The 17,999-nt window shown below is 36.8% G+C and overlaps 1 protein-coding gene across 5 annotated transcripts in view; it reads right to left on the bottom strand.

The window, feature by feature from the left end:
• The window catches only part of LOC306856090 (splicing factor, suppressor of white-apricot homolog), a 103,344-nt gene that overhangs the window by 63,986 nt on the left and 21,359 nt on the right, over positions 1 to 17,999 (bottom strand). For 3 of the 5 annotated variants that reach the window (XM_079395101.1, XM_079395099.1, XM_079395102.1), the window contains exons 4-10: positions 15,421 to 15,500; positions 13,154 to 13,379; positions 12,292 to 12,398; positions 9,661 to 9,811; positions 2,564 to 2,849; positions 2,302 to 2,475; positions 2,073 to 2,166 (exon numbers count right to left, since the gene is read on the bottom strand). In XM_079395101.1, coding sequence (XP_079251227.1) covers positions 2,073 to 2,166; positions 2,302 to 2,475; positions 2,564 to 2,849; positions 9,661 to 9,811; positions 12,292 to 12,398; positions 13,154 to 13,379; positions 15,421 to 15,500 — 1,118 coding nt within the window. The remainder of the gene's footprint in view (positions 1 to 2,072; positions 2,167 to 2,301; positions 2,476 to 2,563; positions 2,850 to 9,660; positions 9,812 to 12,291; positions 12,399 to 13,153; positions 13,380 to 15,420; positions 15,501 to 17,999) is intronic. The other 2 variants (XM_079395100.1, XM_079395103.1) reach the window with 1 other exon arrangement.

Here is a 17,999-nt window from a genome sequence, read left to right as displayed (position 1 = left end):
TTAGCATCCCATAAACATGCAAAACCGTTTTTCAGTATCAAAAAGACAAGGTTCTACACTGAGAAGCCATTCACACAGGACGAGGAGCTGTTCCTGTAATAATTGCACTTTAAAACAATAGTTTGTCTAAAATTGTAATTTTGCTGAAATTTGTCTCACCCTCAGGCCATCCAAAAAGTAGATGAGCATTTTCTTTATCTGAACAGATGTGGAGAAATTTTAGCATTACATCACTTCCTCACCATTGGATCCTCTGCACTGAATGGGTGCCGTCAGACTGAGAGTTCAAACAGCTGATGAACACATCACAATAATTCACAAGTAATCCACATGACTGAAGTTCATCAATTAACAACTTTTAAAGTGAAAAGCTGTGTGTTTGTAGGAAGCAAATCCATCACTGTGGCATTTTAAATTTAAACCTCTGCTTATGGCCAAAATCTGAAGGCATAATTCAAAATAACGCTTCCTCCAGTATGTGATATGTGTTCATATCAAAATCCAACAAGACATTTTGGACTCTTTTTTTTTTTAGCAGTCGACCGATATGTTGTTTTTTTTATAGCCGATGCCGATATAAAGCCGATATAATTAAACTGATATGAAGCCGATATAATTTAAAAAAAAATGTAATTACTATTTAAGAAATTTGATAATGGATTAAAAAAATAAATGTGTAAAATAACATATACTATGACAAAGTGTTTTTCACAAATAAATAAATACTTAATAAAAATACAATTAAAAAGAAAGTAAACACTGTAACAAACAGGGCACTCAGTATTCTAGGAAGTTTGTGTGCATTGGGAATCACATTTTTCAAATAAAGCCAAGGTAACACTCATTTTACATACAGCACACAGTGAAAATGACAGTGGGCAAATGCATAAAGCGCAGCATAATTTGACATCACGAGTTTAAAGTTCAAAGCATTTCATTCGCATGGACCGATCATCACGCGATCATGCTGGATAAAAATGCACACTTCACAAGATCTCACAGCTGGATTCGACTAAGTTTTGTAAGGTTTGTGAAATTAAATGTTCATTAGTCATTCAAAGATTTGTTTAAATAATATAAATGCTTAATGCTGACGGCAAACGAGAAAGTATTATAATGTTTGCCTTTCTATTACTAATAATATAAAAGCAATTGTTATAATACTTTTTATATACATTAACTCCTTTGTTTAACCGTTCTATCTGATTATTAGACAGACTTCTATCCGTATTAGACAGAACTGTTAACGACAACAGTGAACAAGAGGGAGGACGTGAGCATTGTGTGCTCAGGCACTGCTGTTCTCAGTGCCGTCAAAATAAAAGTCCAGCCTCGAACACAAAAAACAGCAGAAAACAGCCGATGCCGATATTTGAAAAATGCCAAATATCAGCCGATATATCGGCCTTGGCATTATATCGGCCGATATTTGAAAAACATCAAATATCAGTCGATATATCAGCCTTGGCATTATATCGGTCAACCACTACTCTTTTTACCTGTAAACAGTGTTTCATCTGTGCATATTTCTCTCCTGATTCAGACGAAGAGACAGCTTTTTCACTGCAGAAAGCAATATTATGGATAGAAGACTTGTATTTTAGCCTGAAGCAGCAGTTTGAAGTTAGAAACACCTTTGTGATTTTTTATTTTTTTTTAACAAACATGCAGCTTTTCACGTCACAAGAAATTAATTGATGGACTGGCGTCGTGTGAATTTCTTTTTATCAGTTGTCTGGACTCATTCTGACGGCACCCATTCACTGCATTGGTGATCAAGTGATGTAATGCTAAATTTCTCCAAATTTGTTCAGACAAAAAAAACCTAACTTATATACATATTGGATTACCTGATTATGAGTACATTTCAGGCAGCAACATTTTGTTTTGGGGTAACTAGTTCCTTAAGTCACCTTAAATAACAGCATCTACTCAATGAATATACTTAATTGTAATTAGTAGTGAATTTAAAATAAACAAAAACCTTTTTACCTTATAAGGATACCAAACCTTATCGTGAGAGAGGAAAGAAAGGAGAAAGTAAAAAGAAAGAAAACAAAGCATAAAACTACCTCCTGCATGCTCAGGCCTTCTTTCTGCATGAAGTAGTGCTTTTTGAACTCATAATATGAGTTATACTGGTGCCAGGACAGCAGGAAGTCAAACCTTTAGGGTGTAAGAGACGCACACATACACACAGAGAGAGGGTTACAGTTATTACATATTACAGTAATCTAATAGGAGTGGTGAGACCTTCGTATCTAAAGAATGGCTGTAACGAGCAGGAGCATAATTTCTTACCGCGGGTCATTCTTGGCACGCACGCTGCTCTCAAATTTCACCCCGTTTCTGGCCACATACTCAGCTAGTTTGTCAATGACAGGCTGGATGTCGGGAGGAGGAGGGATGATGGCAGCGACAGGGGCCACAGCCGCCGGCACCGTGGGTGCAACGTTGGTTTGAGGAGGTCGAGAACTGATGGATGAAAAGAAAAATAAGGCCAAATGTAGGATTTTTGAAATATGTCAAGATTTGCAGAAAGCAAAGACAGTAGGGTGCACACCTGGAAGTTGGAGGGGCGGCCGGAGCAGAATGTGAGAGCGGGGCAGACGCAGGAGCTGACACCGTGACTGGTCCTGCAGCAGGGGCTGATGGGATTGCAGCCGAGGGATCAATCAAAGGTGTAGTGCCAGGGGGAGGAGGAGGACCAGATGCAGGAGGAGCCGGCATCATGCCAGTGGGCAGCGAGGTGTAATATGGGCTGGCATCAATCCCAGGAGGCGGCGGGGCAAGGCAGTATGTTCCATCAGGCAGCATATAGTACCCGTAGTACATTGCTGCAACATTGGCTGTGTGAAATACACACACACACACACACACACACACAAACACAAACACAAACACAAACACAAACACACACACACAGTTAAAGCCTGCTCTTATTTCATTAAAAATAAAGGGGAAAAAAACAATAATATTGTGAAATGTTATTACAATTTAAAATAACTGATTTCTATTTTAATATTTAATATTTTAAAATGTAATTTATTTTTGCAATGGCAAAGCAGAATTTTCAGCAGCCATTACTCCAGTCTTCAGTGTCACATGATCCTTCAGAAATCATTCCTATATACATTTAAAAGTTGAAAACAGTTGTGCTGCTTAATATTTTTGAGGAAAACATGATAGATATTTTTCTGGGTTCATTCATTTATAAAAAAGTTGGAAAGAGCTGAATTTATTTGAAATAGAAATCTTTTGTAATGTAATATTTTCACTATTACTTTTGATCGGTTTAATGCATTTTTGCTTAATAAAAGTATTCATTTCTTTAAACAAACAAACAAAAACAAAAAATGTATATACATTTTTATATATAATTATTGTATGCCTGCCTCATTTAATAATTCTGAATCAAATCCCTTTTTTCCTGCCTCATTTGAAATGTAAAGGCAGAGCTTCATTCAAAGTTTTACTTGCCTGAATATTTTTGGTGATATTTGTCGAGCCCTGCATTCAACATTAGTCATCAATAGCAGAACTAGGAACTGTTGATGCAAATTAAGAATTTAAATCATCTACGTTTGGATCACTGTCTGCATAGTTAAATTTCCTTTTCAAGTAGAAGATAAAAAGCTAGCGGAAGAGAAAAATTGCATTCTTTTGTTCTGCTCTACCACAAATAATTAGGTTGAGATGTTAGGCATGTAAAGACATACAGTTCTTGAAAAACACTTAATAAAGCCTAATTACAGTCAAGCGCTGCTCCTTCCCTTCAGTCAACTGTTACAACAGCAAAAATAACCATTAAACAAAGCAGTTTAATAAGAACCCAAAGAAAACAGAGCTGTGAGTTCAAGCTCTATTAATATCAACACAACCAAATCTCTGATATTATGCAAATAGAGAAAATATCTGTTACGTGCTAAATTTTAAGGGTTTAGTTCACTCACTAATAAAATTGTCATCATTTACTCACCCTCATACAGGTTTAGAACAACATGAGGGTGAGTAAATGACAAAATGTCAATTTTCAGGTGAACTGTCCCTTTAATAAAGGTGTTTAGACTACACAATTGTAAAGAGATGACCCTGCAGCACTATGGCAATGACGAAACACTACAAAAGAAACAATAAAGACATTTAAAAGCTAGAGGGATTAAAGCAACGCCATCTCCTGGGTACTCCTGAAGTCAGGGCAGTTCAAGACCAAGAAGAGACCAATAGTCCTGCTCATTTAAGCGACTTTTGCATTCTGTCTGACTCCAGCCACACATCAAAGAGAGCTGAAAGAGGAAGAGGAGAGGGAGCAGAGGGGCAGCGCGGATCTGGATACATTTACTTCATGACTGACTGGGATGTGTGAACGCGCATGTGAGTGTGGGGAGAAAGAGAGAGAGAGAGAAGAACTAAGCACAAGAGGGCAAGAGCCAAAAAAGAAATGAACAAAGGGAAAGAAAAAGAGAGAGAGCCACAAAGAGACTCTGGGAGAAAAGGAATGGAAAGAAGGAGAGAGTGAGAGACGTGTGTGGCATGTGTATCTCCACATTTTATGAAAGATGTGGCAGAACTAGGGCTGTGACTCACAATTATGAAATTTTGAATAAACTACATAAAGAATAATATTACGCAACTATATTCTATCTCTATTTATTTAATTATATGGCAGACGGTAATAAGTGAGATGAAGCACAGATACTCATTATTGCAAAATAAACCCCTTGAGCACACAGTATGATAAATATTAATATATACAAATTATAAATAATATTAGAAAAACTATTACAATTTAACTACAATGTTTATTTAAATATAATAGCACATAAAATATATTTAAGAAATTCAAATAATTTATTTTTATTGCAATTTGTGTTTGTAAGTGGAAGTCGCCGTATCATCAGATACCTGCAATTAGATCTAGTAATCACGAACGGATGATTATGAAATAATTTTGACAGGCCTATTTCCATCATAACCATATTACTGAATGACATCCCAGCTCCATTAAAAACCACAGCAGAATTCACGTATCTCATAACAAATGGGTCCTTACTTCACCTCCAGCTTAGCAGGCTTCATTTTCAATGATGGGATCTAATCGTTTATGACGTCTCCCTGTAGAGATAAAGAGGCAGAGAGCTGTGGAAGATCCGGAGTCGAGCATGTGCTGCTGGATTTGACTCAAGCGCTATTTGAGAAAGATTAGCCTGAAGAATCAACAGACAATCCTCAATCCCTGAGGGAGGACGTCTCAAACGCAAACACATTTATGCTTACTCTGGCAAATAAGTCTGTGAGTGACTTCTCTTCAAGGAATTACGATCTGAAACTCACAAGACACCTCAGCTGGCTGAGACAAGCTGTAACCCAAAATAATACTGAGACCGGAACGGAGCATAAAATGTCATTCAGAGGTTAATAGACAAGTCCTAACAGAATGGAATGAAAATCACAAGAAATGAACCAATTTTGGTTCTTGAATAAATTGAATTGATCAAAAGTGACAGTAAAAAGTTACATCTCAAATAAATGTTTTTCTGAATGTCTATTCAAATATCATCGATAATAATAATAATAATAAATGTTCTTGAGCATTAAATCAGCATATTAGAATGATTTCTAAAGAATCATGTGACACTGAAGACTGAAGATTCGCTTTGCCATCACAGGAATAAATTACATTTGAAACATTTAAATAAAAAAACAGTTAAGTAAAATTGTAATATTATTATTTCACAAGGTTACTGTTTTTGATCAAATAATTGCAGCCTTGCTGAGACACTTCTTACAAACATTCCCTTCAAAAACAAATCTTACAGACTCCAAACGTTTTAGACAGTAGTGTATACAAACAGTATGGCAGTGAGTAAGTTAATTCAAAACCCATTTCAACTAATTCAATGAGAGCGTAATCTGTTTTGGACCGAGTGAGTTCATCTGTGACTCATTCGTGAGTGGTTTGATTCATTTAAAAGAACTGGCTCAGAAGAGTCATTCAACTGTAAGATCACAACCCAGCCAAAACTATTTCTTTGGTGTACAGTAAACACTGAGTAGTTCAGTATGGTCTTCTATAACAATAACACATTAACCCAATTATGCAGTTCCTACAGACACTGTTCTAACCATCATCATGACTCATTAAATAAAAACAGACAACTTGTTCTATCGGGATTGCAGTTTTGGCAGCAGCTTAGACCAGTAACTGAGCGGTTCAAAGGTCACACCTCCCCACCACTGTCAACATATTTCATAAACTGCATTAATCATGAGCGCTGAATGAACGCGGATCACCAAGGTCTACTGAACCCTGATGAAATGAGAGAGTAATTGTCCTAGTGATGTGAAACGGACAAAACGGCCTGCTCTTTTCCGAAGAAGAGCGATGTTTTATGGAGAGGGCGAGGTTGGCATGACGTGTGATGTGGCGCCGGGGTGACTCACTAGAAATGAGCAGAGTATTCTGGGATGAATGAGCAGAACCATGTGTGTGACGTAATAAATCTGCAGTCTGCTTAAACTGTGGCTGTAAACGAGGATATCCAAGAAGGCTTGAGCCATGCACATCTCTCAAGCCCGCTGAGTGTGCACTTACATGAGCCCCATGACATACTGCCCCCAGTTAACCAAAAGAATCTGTTTTCATAAAGCATTTCAATGTGCTTCGTCGCACCACATGGCTGGAACTCAGGCTGGAGTTGATAGTAAACATTTTAAATATATCAAGAAGGGGAACTAATTCAAACTTGATTTGGGCAGAGAGCGAACAATGTTTAACCGAACTTCAAATTTAGTGCCAGGCGTCCCTCAAAGACAAACACACAGCAAACCTCAGATACAGGCCAAAGCCTTGGAAAAATAACCCTCACATTTGGACAGAGATTATAGGATGACTGTGGTTAAGCATACAGAACCTCTTTGTCATGCTGTTAATCCTAGAAAATACACATTTGCAGTCAAAGTAGCTTTTCTTTTGAGAAACTGGCCCACTCAAGCGCCTTTTGGCACTGTAATCCTGTGGCACTTCCCTCAAGAAACCAGTAGAGCTCCTTCAGTCAGGCTAATTGAGACAAATCAGCAGTCCCAGCTTGAGTGTTTCATCAGCTGAGTGCTAAATTCTCTATTTCCAATAAAAGGCGAATTGTTCGTTCCCCACAGTACCTTAAATCCTTATGAGTTAAAGTAAGAGGACCAGCTAACGCAAATGGTTTAAAAAAGGTTTAGCACCATGGGATTCTAAAAGACAAAAACCTTCTGTTATTCTCTTTGGTCAAAATAAATCTGCTGGCACTTGACATCTTAATTGGCAGGGCAGGACCTTTTTTTATTTTTTATTTCTTTTTAAAAGTATGACTCGGTTCAAGGACAAAGCTCTGAGTATGTAGTAGGACAATCAATATATCAATAATTATGTCATAAATAATTTAGTCATAATCTCCTACAGTTATATCACCAATGATAAGTTTAACATTTGGAACTGCCAAGCTAAATAATGATGGCATGCACCAGCAGATTTATTTTACCAAAAAGACAGTTGTATTGCATTTAAAAAGTAAATAATTAAATGTATATACATTTATTAATTTTTTTACTACACACACACACACACACACAAGACAAAGTGGTGGCCACAATTATTAGAACATAAGTATTTTGACCAGATCAAAACTGGTTTTAAGTCAGTTCTTTTTATATATCCTGAAATAAATCATATGTTGAAGCACAGCAATTACTAAAGCTAAAAAAATATATTAAGGCCAAATAGCAAATAAAGCAAATAATGAAAACACTAACTGTTTTTACAATGCTGATTTTTAGAATTTACATTAATGTACTTTTTACATCTGTAGCTACACGTTCAAAACAAGCTGAGAATGTTGTTCCTAAAGTAATTCATTGCCATTTTATCAGTAAATCAAAACTTCATATCTGTCTTTTTAGCAGCAGCAAAAACTATTTTTTTACAGATCTACACAAAAGCAGAATTTTCCCTTCCCATTATAATCAGCAAATCTGTTATTGCACGAATCTCTTATTTGTGCTGTTGATTATAATAGGACAGCGTATATCGGGTGCTACACTGCAAGCAAGTGCTGCAATATCAAGCAAATTCAATATTATTCCAAATAACCACAAATTTCCTTTCGCATTGATTCTAAAGCTGCTTTTTGAGCATCAGGTGCACTCATTTTGGCACCAACGACTGAAAGCACACATCTGTGGATAAGACTGCTTGAAACCCACTCTTTAGGAGCAGATGTTGTTATAGATAGACTTATACACTATTTTGAGCACCTCCAATTCGCCATTGAACTCACGAACACATCGAACGTGTCTGTGATTGGCTATAGTACTCAACAGTTGCGAAAATCAGAGGGTGTAGTGAGAATCAATTCAAGTGGTGAAAGAAAAACGTACTTTAATGTCGTAAAGTTGTTGAATTAGAACTGACTGAAGATAAGGAGGTCACGATGGGCAGTCTGCCCACTTTAGTACTTAATTTAATGAACTTTGCTCGCATTGAAGGGTCAGCTTCATTGCCATGTTCACTCAAGGACGCCCTTAAAATTAATCATCCTAAAAATAATTCAAGATGTTAGTGATTTGCCACAGTCTTTAAAGAGCTGGCATTGTAGTCCTCACCCACTTCCATTAAAAGGCTCTTTTTAAGAGGACATGTCTTTGTTCATCAGCAAGAGACAAGAACGACCAACCTCATCCCAAAAAAATTTATAGAACTCGATCATGCTGCAGTTTCAATTTATGTCAAGCTTTATGGTGCATTTTAAGTCTCAGCACACTGCAAATGTCAAGCCCATTTATGTTCACCATGTGTAAAAAAAAAAAAACACAAATCTGTTCTTTCAGTAGAGCAACCAAAATTATTGCGTATATGCAATGCAGGCAAATATTTTAAAGCATGTCATAAAAAATGCTTACAGAAATTTTCAGGAATAAGTTCGCAGAATTTTAAAAAAAGTTGTCTTAGCATGCACATTGAACATGAAATTGATTTTTTTTCTTTTTTTGGAGGGGGGGGGGGCACAGTCTTGTTAATCACACTCATAAAATATGTATTACTATCTATCTATCAATCATATACATGCAGCTGCACAATTATTATTACTACTACTACAAATATTATACACAGGGCTGCACAATTTAGGAAAGTACATTCAAAATCATGATATGCGTGGTTTTGGAATTTTAGAACTCCTTTATTACTGTGATTATTCTTAGTCTTATTAATGAATAAAAATAAGAGTAAGAATAAGAATTTGCATAGAGCTGTAATTACTGGAAATAAAATCTAAATCATTATTTGCATGCAATTGGAATTATTAAACTGCATTATTATTATTATTGATACAAAACTATAATAATAATAATTGTTGTATACATTTAACAAAATTAATATTATGTTTAAATATTTGTTTGTGTTTTGTTTGAGTTCAATCTGTTAATTAAGAAAGAAAATTGTAAATGTCATAAGGGGCGTGGTAAAATTGGACGGCAGTGCGCTGGGAGAAATGTCAGACACAATTTTTGATTTTAGTTTTTATTAATTGTGCAGACCTAAGGTCTTTTAACTTTTAAAAAGTTGTTTGAGGACCTTTTGTCAACCATACAGATCACATGTTGATTTGCCATCATACTCACGGTCAGATGTGTATTCTGCCTGTGTGGCTACTGTCGACGACTGATGCTCTTCCTTTGCTTTGGTCGCAATCGCTGCAGCGCCATTTTTCTCCTGTTGGGCTTTTCGAACAAGCACAGCCAACGGGTGATCTGGATCAATGACCTGCAGAGGCTAGAACACATGAAAACATAAGGTCAACGGGGCGTGCAACATTTCCCTCAGCATATACAGTATATATATATATATATATATATATATATATATATATATATATCCCACCCAGAAAATGTGTGTAAAGCTGTTTAAACAAAACAGAAATGTAAAAACACCATATGAATGGAATAAATCAGGTTTTAAATCTAGCTAGTGTTTTGTGAGGCCCCTTGGAAGCAATTCACTGTAGCACACTGGTTTGTAGTTTTCTCAGGTGGCTCCGTGGCAGCACCTTCCATGTTTCTCACAGAGTTTGGCTGCACTTAGGTACTTTCCTTGTCCATGTGATCAGACAGAGCTCCAAAAAATTGTAAATGAATAAAGACACATAACATATTGGGACATCACTATGAACCAAAGATTTAAAGTCTGCACTCGTCTCTCCTCAGTACTTTCTGCCACTGGATGTCACTCCATGCTTTAGACTTTTGCATGCTGTCATCACTTCTGCTTGTTGCTGTCCCGCATGAACGGTTTCTTTCTCAATCCAGTGAGACCACTTCTTTTTAGAGGATGTGCTGAACACGCACTTTACTGGATTCCCTTCTGTCCCCTAAGGAGGTGACCTTTTAAGTACCGTTCACCAGATGCAGCTTTTTCTGTCTTCCGGTGCATTTTCTGTCTAGTCTCTACATGTGTTTACATGCTATGACACCATGCCTTCAAAATCCAATTTGCTGGCCTGTTGCTCACTGAATAACAAACTTATATTTTAAGATACAACATAGGGGTGAGGAAATAATGACAGAATTTTAATTTTTAGGTGACAAGCTTATGCAGCTGAAGCTGAAGTACTGTTTTTCACTGCAAAAAGTCTATAGGAACAAGCTAGAAATCACAACAAAAAAAAGAGCAAAGTTTTTGTGCTTTACAAACCTAAACATCTGGTTTTCTGTAATATATTAAACATTCACATTGTGATCTCTAATGATTTAAATACGTCAAGGAAGTCATTTAGCTGGCTTACATAAATGAGGTCTTGTGGAAATTGCAAAAATGATTTGTGATAGTCTTCGAAGCATAATTTAAAATGGGTTGAAAACTATAAACATACCACCATATGCCATAATTTAAGTCTGTTTATGAATTTATAGTCCTGGAATTTCATTAGAACTGCATAATTTCTTGGTAATTGAAATCCTAATAAACTTAATAAATGTAGATCCTGCAACATTTATATTATGAATTACATTATATAACATTATGATGCAACTTCTATATTATAAATGTAACTTCATTACATGTAATTACATTACATTCATATTTAATGAAAACATATATACTTTTAAGAGAAAAAAACTAAAACAATGCTACATAAATGTGACAATGTTGTGAGAAACATTAATATATATGGCACTGAATCATTCTTTTGTTTTTCAGGAAAAAAAAATGATTTATATTTAGCAGGGTAAGTTAAAATCTAAACTACTTGCCTGACCAGACCGACAAAAAAAAATCTTAGATAAAAATCTTATCTTTTATGTTTTTACATTGACAAATTACATTCACATGCCCTGCAAACTGCAAACTTGATAAAGCTGCTTGTGTCATTACGAATGCATGACTGGTTACTTGAGCTGCTATTAAGTTATCAATCCACCATAACATGTGGGTGGCATAAATCCCGTTTTCTGGCAGAACCAGAACACACAGGTTGACTAAGCCACAGAAAAACATGACACGCAGAAGGATCTCAAGCGTAAGACCTGAGATGAATGTTTAACAGTCACTCTTCCTTTAGCATCACAAAACTTAGTTTAATAATTTCTGACAATTCTGGCAATACTTGACTGTAATAACCAGGAGTTAGCTCCTTTAAATAAATTAGATGAGTCTTGAAAAAGAGGGAAAAAATAGTTTATATAAAGTTCATGATTGAAACGCTTACTTTATACTGTCAAGGTGAGAGCGGAAGACATCTAAATCAGATAACATTAGTTTATTTTACAGGCTTTTATCTCTAATGTCTCTCTGTGCCAGTCTCCAAAAAAATGACAGAGCAACTCAGATTAAACATACAGAATATTAGATGAAGAAATCAAAGATAGAAGCATCTGATGAGAACTTCATATCCTTATTTGAACAAATACATAAAAAGGGAACACTTTGATGTCAGATGCTTTCATTTCAGGCCCAGTTCTGCCAAGAAATATAGCAACTTAAGAGCAATTTGACATTCATTTTGAAATGCATTGCTTTGAACACTTATCCATCAAATTAGAAAATAATAGCAACAGTCTACTAAGTTCGGTTAACTGAGTGCAAAAAAAGCGCAGTGTGTATAGCAGAGGGGTAAATTACATGTCATTGCTGTTTTAGTTATGAACACGTGTGTAAACAATGTGATCCGGGGTACACGGTACATAATCACAGTCTGAAAACCGCCAAAAGAGTGTATTAATATTCCTAAACAGCATGGGGTATGTTTGATGCTGTACCTTCATTATTTCCTCCAGACGAGAGCTCTTCTTGGATGCAAACAAACTCGGGTGCAGGTAGCTTCCATCTCCATCGTCATCATCGTCAGAACTGTCTGACTTTGATTCTGTTTCAAAAGAGCCAATTGATTGGATTAACTGACATTAGAAATGTCACATTTGTTCATTATTCTAAAAACAATTGACTCGATTCAACTTGTTAAATTTACAATATATACTACAAAATGACTGATAAAGTGATACAATACTTACAAGAGTTAAAATGTTTGAGGTTGATAATATATTTAATATTTTTGTTTTTAAGAAGTCTCTTATACTCCCAAAGGCTGCATTTATTTGATCAAAAATGCAGTAAAACCACTAACATTTTGAAATAATATTACAATTTAAAATGACTGTTTTATATTTTATTATATTTTAAAAATGCCATTTATTCCTGCCATGCAAAGCTGAACATGTCTTATTATTACCAGTGTTAAAAACAATTGATTAATATTTAGTTTGAGGAATCCATTATACTTTTTTCAGCATTTATTTGAATTATATTTAAGTCTTTACTTCTTAAAAAATCTTACTGATGCAAAATTCCTGAAAGGTAGTGTATTTGAAGCAAAAATGGGCATTTCATTTTATCTAGTGAACTGAATTATGAAAAGTGGGTGTTCAATACCAGAGCAAATCACTATATATTTGTCGAAATATTACAAATATATATTACGTCATCTTTTCTAGATTTTCTAGAATAGCCTTTGCCCCAAAACCAACTTTTTTGTTTGAAATAACAAGCATAGAATTATGGGGAAATAAAGGACGGTCAAAATTTCATGTCAACCTAATAAACTGTAACGCATGAAAAACTTACCCTGTTGCTGGTCCTTTTTGCCCTCTGATGCCGGTGTGTACCTCCCCTCCTTCATAGCTCGTAAAATATGTTTGTAGTAAGGGTTCAGGTAGTGGTCGAACCGCAGGAAATCAAACTGGGAGTTCCCAGCCTGCTTCGCCTTCAGCACAATTTCAAATTGGGCCCCCTGCTTGCATACAAAGTTGGCGGTGCGCTCAATAATAGCATGCGTCTTGGTGGTCGCAGGCTGAAATAGATGCCAAAGAAATGGGGTAAACAAAACTGAAATTCATATTAATCTTAGAGAATATGCCACATTAAAAAAATAAAGATTAATTACAAAATTTGTATAGGGAAAAATGCGTATAGAACATTTATCATCAATGACTTCGGGCACAAGACTTTCTAGCGACTGCAGTTCACACACAAACAATTTATGTGTAAGTGTGGGCTGGCATTCCATGAATCTAACCAGGGACATCATTAATTCATTTCCAGCTACACATGCAGATTTAAAATAGTCACACATCTTTCAAGCTGCAGACAAAATCATATTCATGTGCCGAGCTGATTTATGGCGATGCTGTATTTTAAATGACAAATGGCACCAATAGTGCTCCAAATGACACATATCCTTCATTAGAAGGAAGCATGAATATTGCATGAAAAGAACTTTTCGAAGGGCTGCACTTTAGCGCCAATGTCCAGGTAAACAGAGAATCTATTGTATTCGAAGCCCCAGAGGCAAAGAGAGACAAATAACGACTTGCTAATTTGAAGATAAACAACCCAGCATTTCACTTCAAAATCGGATTCTTTTGTTGCTTCAAGCTATGTGCTGTACAATAAGTAAGGTAATCAGAGCAGCTGAAGATTAATAATTCAAAAGGCTCCTTCAAAGAACCTCACAGATTTGAAACTAATTGGGGTTTTCAAGCCTTAGAAACTGAAGGTTTCGACTAATCCTCCAACCTTGAGATGAATATCACTCCACCAAAAAAAGTGCTGGTTGGGGTATGCTGTTGCAAGTGGTTCACTGGATGGTGAAGTATTTATGTTTCTATGTTTCCAGCAGGCCTTCGTGGAAAAGCGCTGACAAATCCCCGGTTTAAGAAGATAAAGGTAGGGCATCGAGACTAGAGCTTTTAGAAAAGTATAATTTGGTGGGATCAACTTGCTTTCAGCTACAGGCACAGTAAAAAAAAAAAAAAAAAAAAAAAAAAATCAGTGATTGTGTGGCTCCCAAACGAGGGATCCTGCAGCGATAAAAGCCCATGTCTGGTTTGTGTAGATTGACGTTTGCATCCCACCGCATGCATGCTGGTTATACAAAGAAAGATCTTTATAGCTCAATCAAAATCTGAAACTTCTGAATAGAAAAGAACAGAGAATAGAGTCTTTACTTGCCACATAGTCATAAATGGCCTCTTGCAAAGTAACAAATCAACAAACTTTCGGTATAGTTTTCAGACATCCAACACCAGAAATGCAAATCAAGCACGTATTATTTAATTCAAATATGTAGGTAATGATGATTACAAGTAGGGATGCACAATATATGTGTTCCTTATTAATCTACAAATATTAGAGACTTTCATTTCACTTATTAGAGGTTCACCTAAAAATGAAAAATCTGTCATCATTTACTTATCCTCAAGCTGTTCCAAATCTCTATACATTTCTTTCTTCTGCTGAACACAAAAGATGATTTTTGATGAATGTTGGGAGAAAAAAAAGGTTTGGAACAACTTGAGGGAGGGCGAATGATAATTTTCATTTTTGAGTGAACTACCCCTTTAATTGATCGGAATATTTAATAGTTTTTGTTAATTTCCCAGATTTTGAATCGCCATCTAACTCACTAATGTTGTAGAAATAGTGTTATATGTAATCTTTAGCAAATCTCTAAATAAATATCCATTTTCGTGCTGTTCAATATAATGCTGTGAAGCCTAAACTCACTTGTAGCATTTAAAATGAATGATTTAGCTTTAGTTAATCTTTAAAAACGATTATATATAATCTTCGGTAAATCTCCAAATTAATATCCATTTTTATAGTGTACATTACATATTATGTTGTGATGCCTAAATTCACTTGCAGAATTTAAAAATTATTGATTTTAGTTTAGTGCATTATTTTAATTTATTTAGACAAAATGGTATTGAATCTTTTAAAGGCCATAACAGGAAAATAATTACTGTCTTATGGGTATCGACCAGAATTTTACTACTGGTGCATCCCTAAGTGAAACGGTGTAAAATGGGTATACTTCATTATCTGCTCACCAGCTCTACATCCGGAGGGATGAGGAGGCCAGGGGGCGCCACAAACGGCTCCTCACTCTCTTCCTCTTGCTGCTCTTGATCTGAGAGAAGGGCAAAGGTGGGAAAAACAGAATTAACAGACAAAATCAGATTGGCATGACAAAAGAATCACAAAGAATCAGAGTTTCAGGAGCAGGATGAGAAACACACACACACACACACACACACACACACACACCGATGCAACTATGAAGCTTTCGTTAACTAAGGACACTTTAAAAGAACCGGAGGCACTTTCGAAGTTTCATTTCAAGTTACTACAACTTTCTCAGAGACCACAAGCCCCGTCAGCTCTGTTTACTGATGCTGCCTCTATGCACTCTTCCACCCTCTGCCTCTACAAATTGGCCAAGACAGGTAAAAACCAAATTAAAATTTGATGCTGAATACAGTGTGAAGGGAAATGGGGGCAGAAGATGGAAACACACTGCTGGTGCATTAATGGAGGAAATAATCAAATCTAGTAGTTACAAAGTTCCCCCATTAGTTGCTCTAATAAATCAAACTGCTCTTCTAAACCTATCCAACAAATAGTAAGTTGTCACATGATCTTTTTTTACACTGATGGTTACAATCAAATCATCTCACATGCTCTCACAAAGCTTTATGTAAATGGCATAAGGTCTGGTCTACACTGCAGATTATTTTGACCAAGAGCCAGCCACTTAGAAACAGACCATCAGAATGACATGTAAATGACTGAGCACTGTTTGTTTTGTTTTTCTATGTTTAGATTATACCACAATAATAGACTGTGATTAAAAATGTCATTCAGTTATACAGAAAACACTAGAGAACAGGCTGAGAATTTATATTTTGCCCATCCAAAAGTAACAAGCATTGAATATTTCACAGAAACAATTCAGAAATAGGGCTGGGCAATATGGCCAAAAATAATTACCACAATGCTTTTCCAATTAAAAATAGACATGTAATATAAAATAAGGTATAATATAAGGTATTCCTTTGTGATTAATGGGGATGGAAATGCTTCCCATGTTTATTACACTTTGAGATTGAATGTAAACATAACTTGTTCACAATTAACCAACAGAGTAAGATACCTTTTTAAAATGGTGTCTTTTGAAATTCATTAATAAACCTTTAATAATTTAATTGATCTTTTAAAATATAATAATTTGAAACTAACAAAGGAAGATGGCGGCGCGATCGATCGCTGCGGCTGCTCCGGGTCCCAAAGACGGTGCTTTTATGTCGTTTAATGTCGTCTGTTCGTCTCCAAATAGTGTCAGTTTACCGCTAACTCTTAAGGAAATCACCCCAGAATTCATCTATGATCGCCAAAGTCTTTTGGATATCAGCAACGCTTACGTACACCAACTCTCGCCGGCGGCTACTGAGAAGCTACGAGGCCTTTGTTTACTGCTGGAGCCGGACCTCGAGACCGCGGCCTCGCCTACTGACGCTACCCGCACAAGGCAGCGTCGCAAGCGGTGTGAGAGAGGACGGAAGCACGGTAAGCGCGGAGGTATACGAGCTAGGCTAAGAGCTAACCCCTCAAGACCGGCTCTTCCAACACTCATGCTCTCAAACGTCCGCTCTCTGGAAAACAAACTGGACTTAATTCAACTCGGTCGATCTACACAGCATGAGGCAAGGGACTGTTGCGTGTTTGTTTTCACCGAAACATGGCTAAACGACAACATCCCAGACTCCGCCATTCAACTGCACGGGCTATCCCACTTCCGAGCGGACAGAGATTCATCACTGTCTGGTAAGACACGCGGAGGTGGCTTGTGTGTTTATATCAACAAAGACTGGTGTAACAATGCTGCGGTATTATCAAAACACTGTTCATCGCTGGTGGAGTTTATGGTTGTGAAGTGTCGACCGTTCTATCTGCCGCGGGAGTTCACGGCCATTGTTATTGTTGCGGTTTACATCCCCCCGTGTGCAAACGCTAAGGACGCGCTTCGTGAACTGTATAGCGCCATCAGTGAACAACAAACAAAAAACCCCGACGCCTTTTTCATCATAGCCGGTGACTTCAACCACGCAAACTTAAAGACAGTTTTGCCAAAGTTCTACCAACATGTGAACTTTGCAACAAGGGAAAACAACACACTGGACTTTGTTTACACAACAGTTAAGAACTCTTACAAGGCTGAACCCCGCCCCCACCTCGGGTACTCCGACCACATCACTGTTATGCTAATCCCAGCATATAGACCACTTCTCAAACTCACCAAACCGGTTGAAAAGCAGATCACAGTATGGCCAGACAATGCCACCTCAGCACTGCAGGACTGCTTCCAGGACACAGACTGGAATATGTTTAAAGAGGCAGCCACCTACAACAACCACACAGACCTGAATGAGTACACTGAAACTGTGACTGCTTACATCAAAAAGTGCACTGATGATGTGACAGTCACCAAGACCATCACCACACGTGCAAACCAGAAGCCATGGATGACAGCAGAGGTTCGTGGGCTGCTAAAGACCAGAGATGAAGCATTCAGATCAGGAGATAAAGCAGCCCTCAAAACAGCAAGAGCCAATCTGTCCTGTGGCATCAA

This window comes from Barbus barbus (assembly GCF_936440315.1).
Source record: "Barbus barbus genome assembly, chromosome: 36".
Taxonomy (NCBI): Eukaryota; Metazoa; Chordata; class Actinopteri; order Cypriniformes; family Cyprinidae; genus Barbus; species Barbus barbus.
Note: the sequence above shows the minus strand (reverse complement) of the source record. Positions and strands in the feature narration are given on the sequence as shown.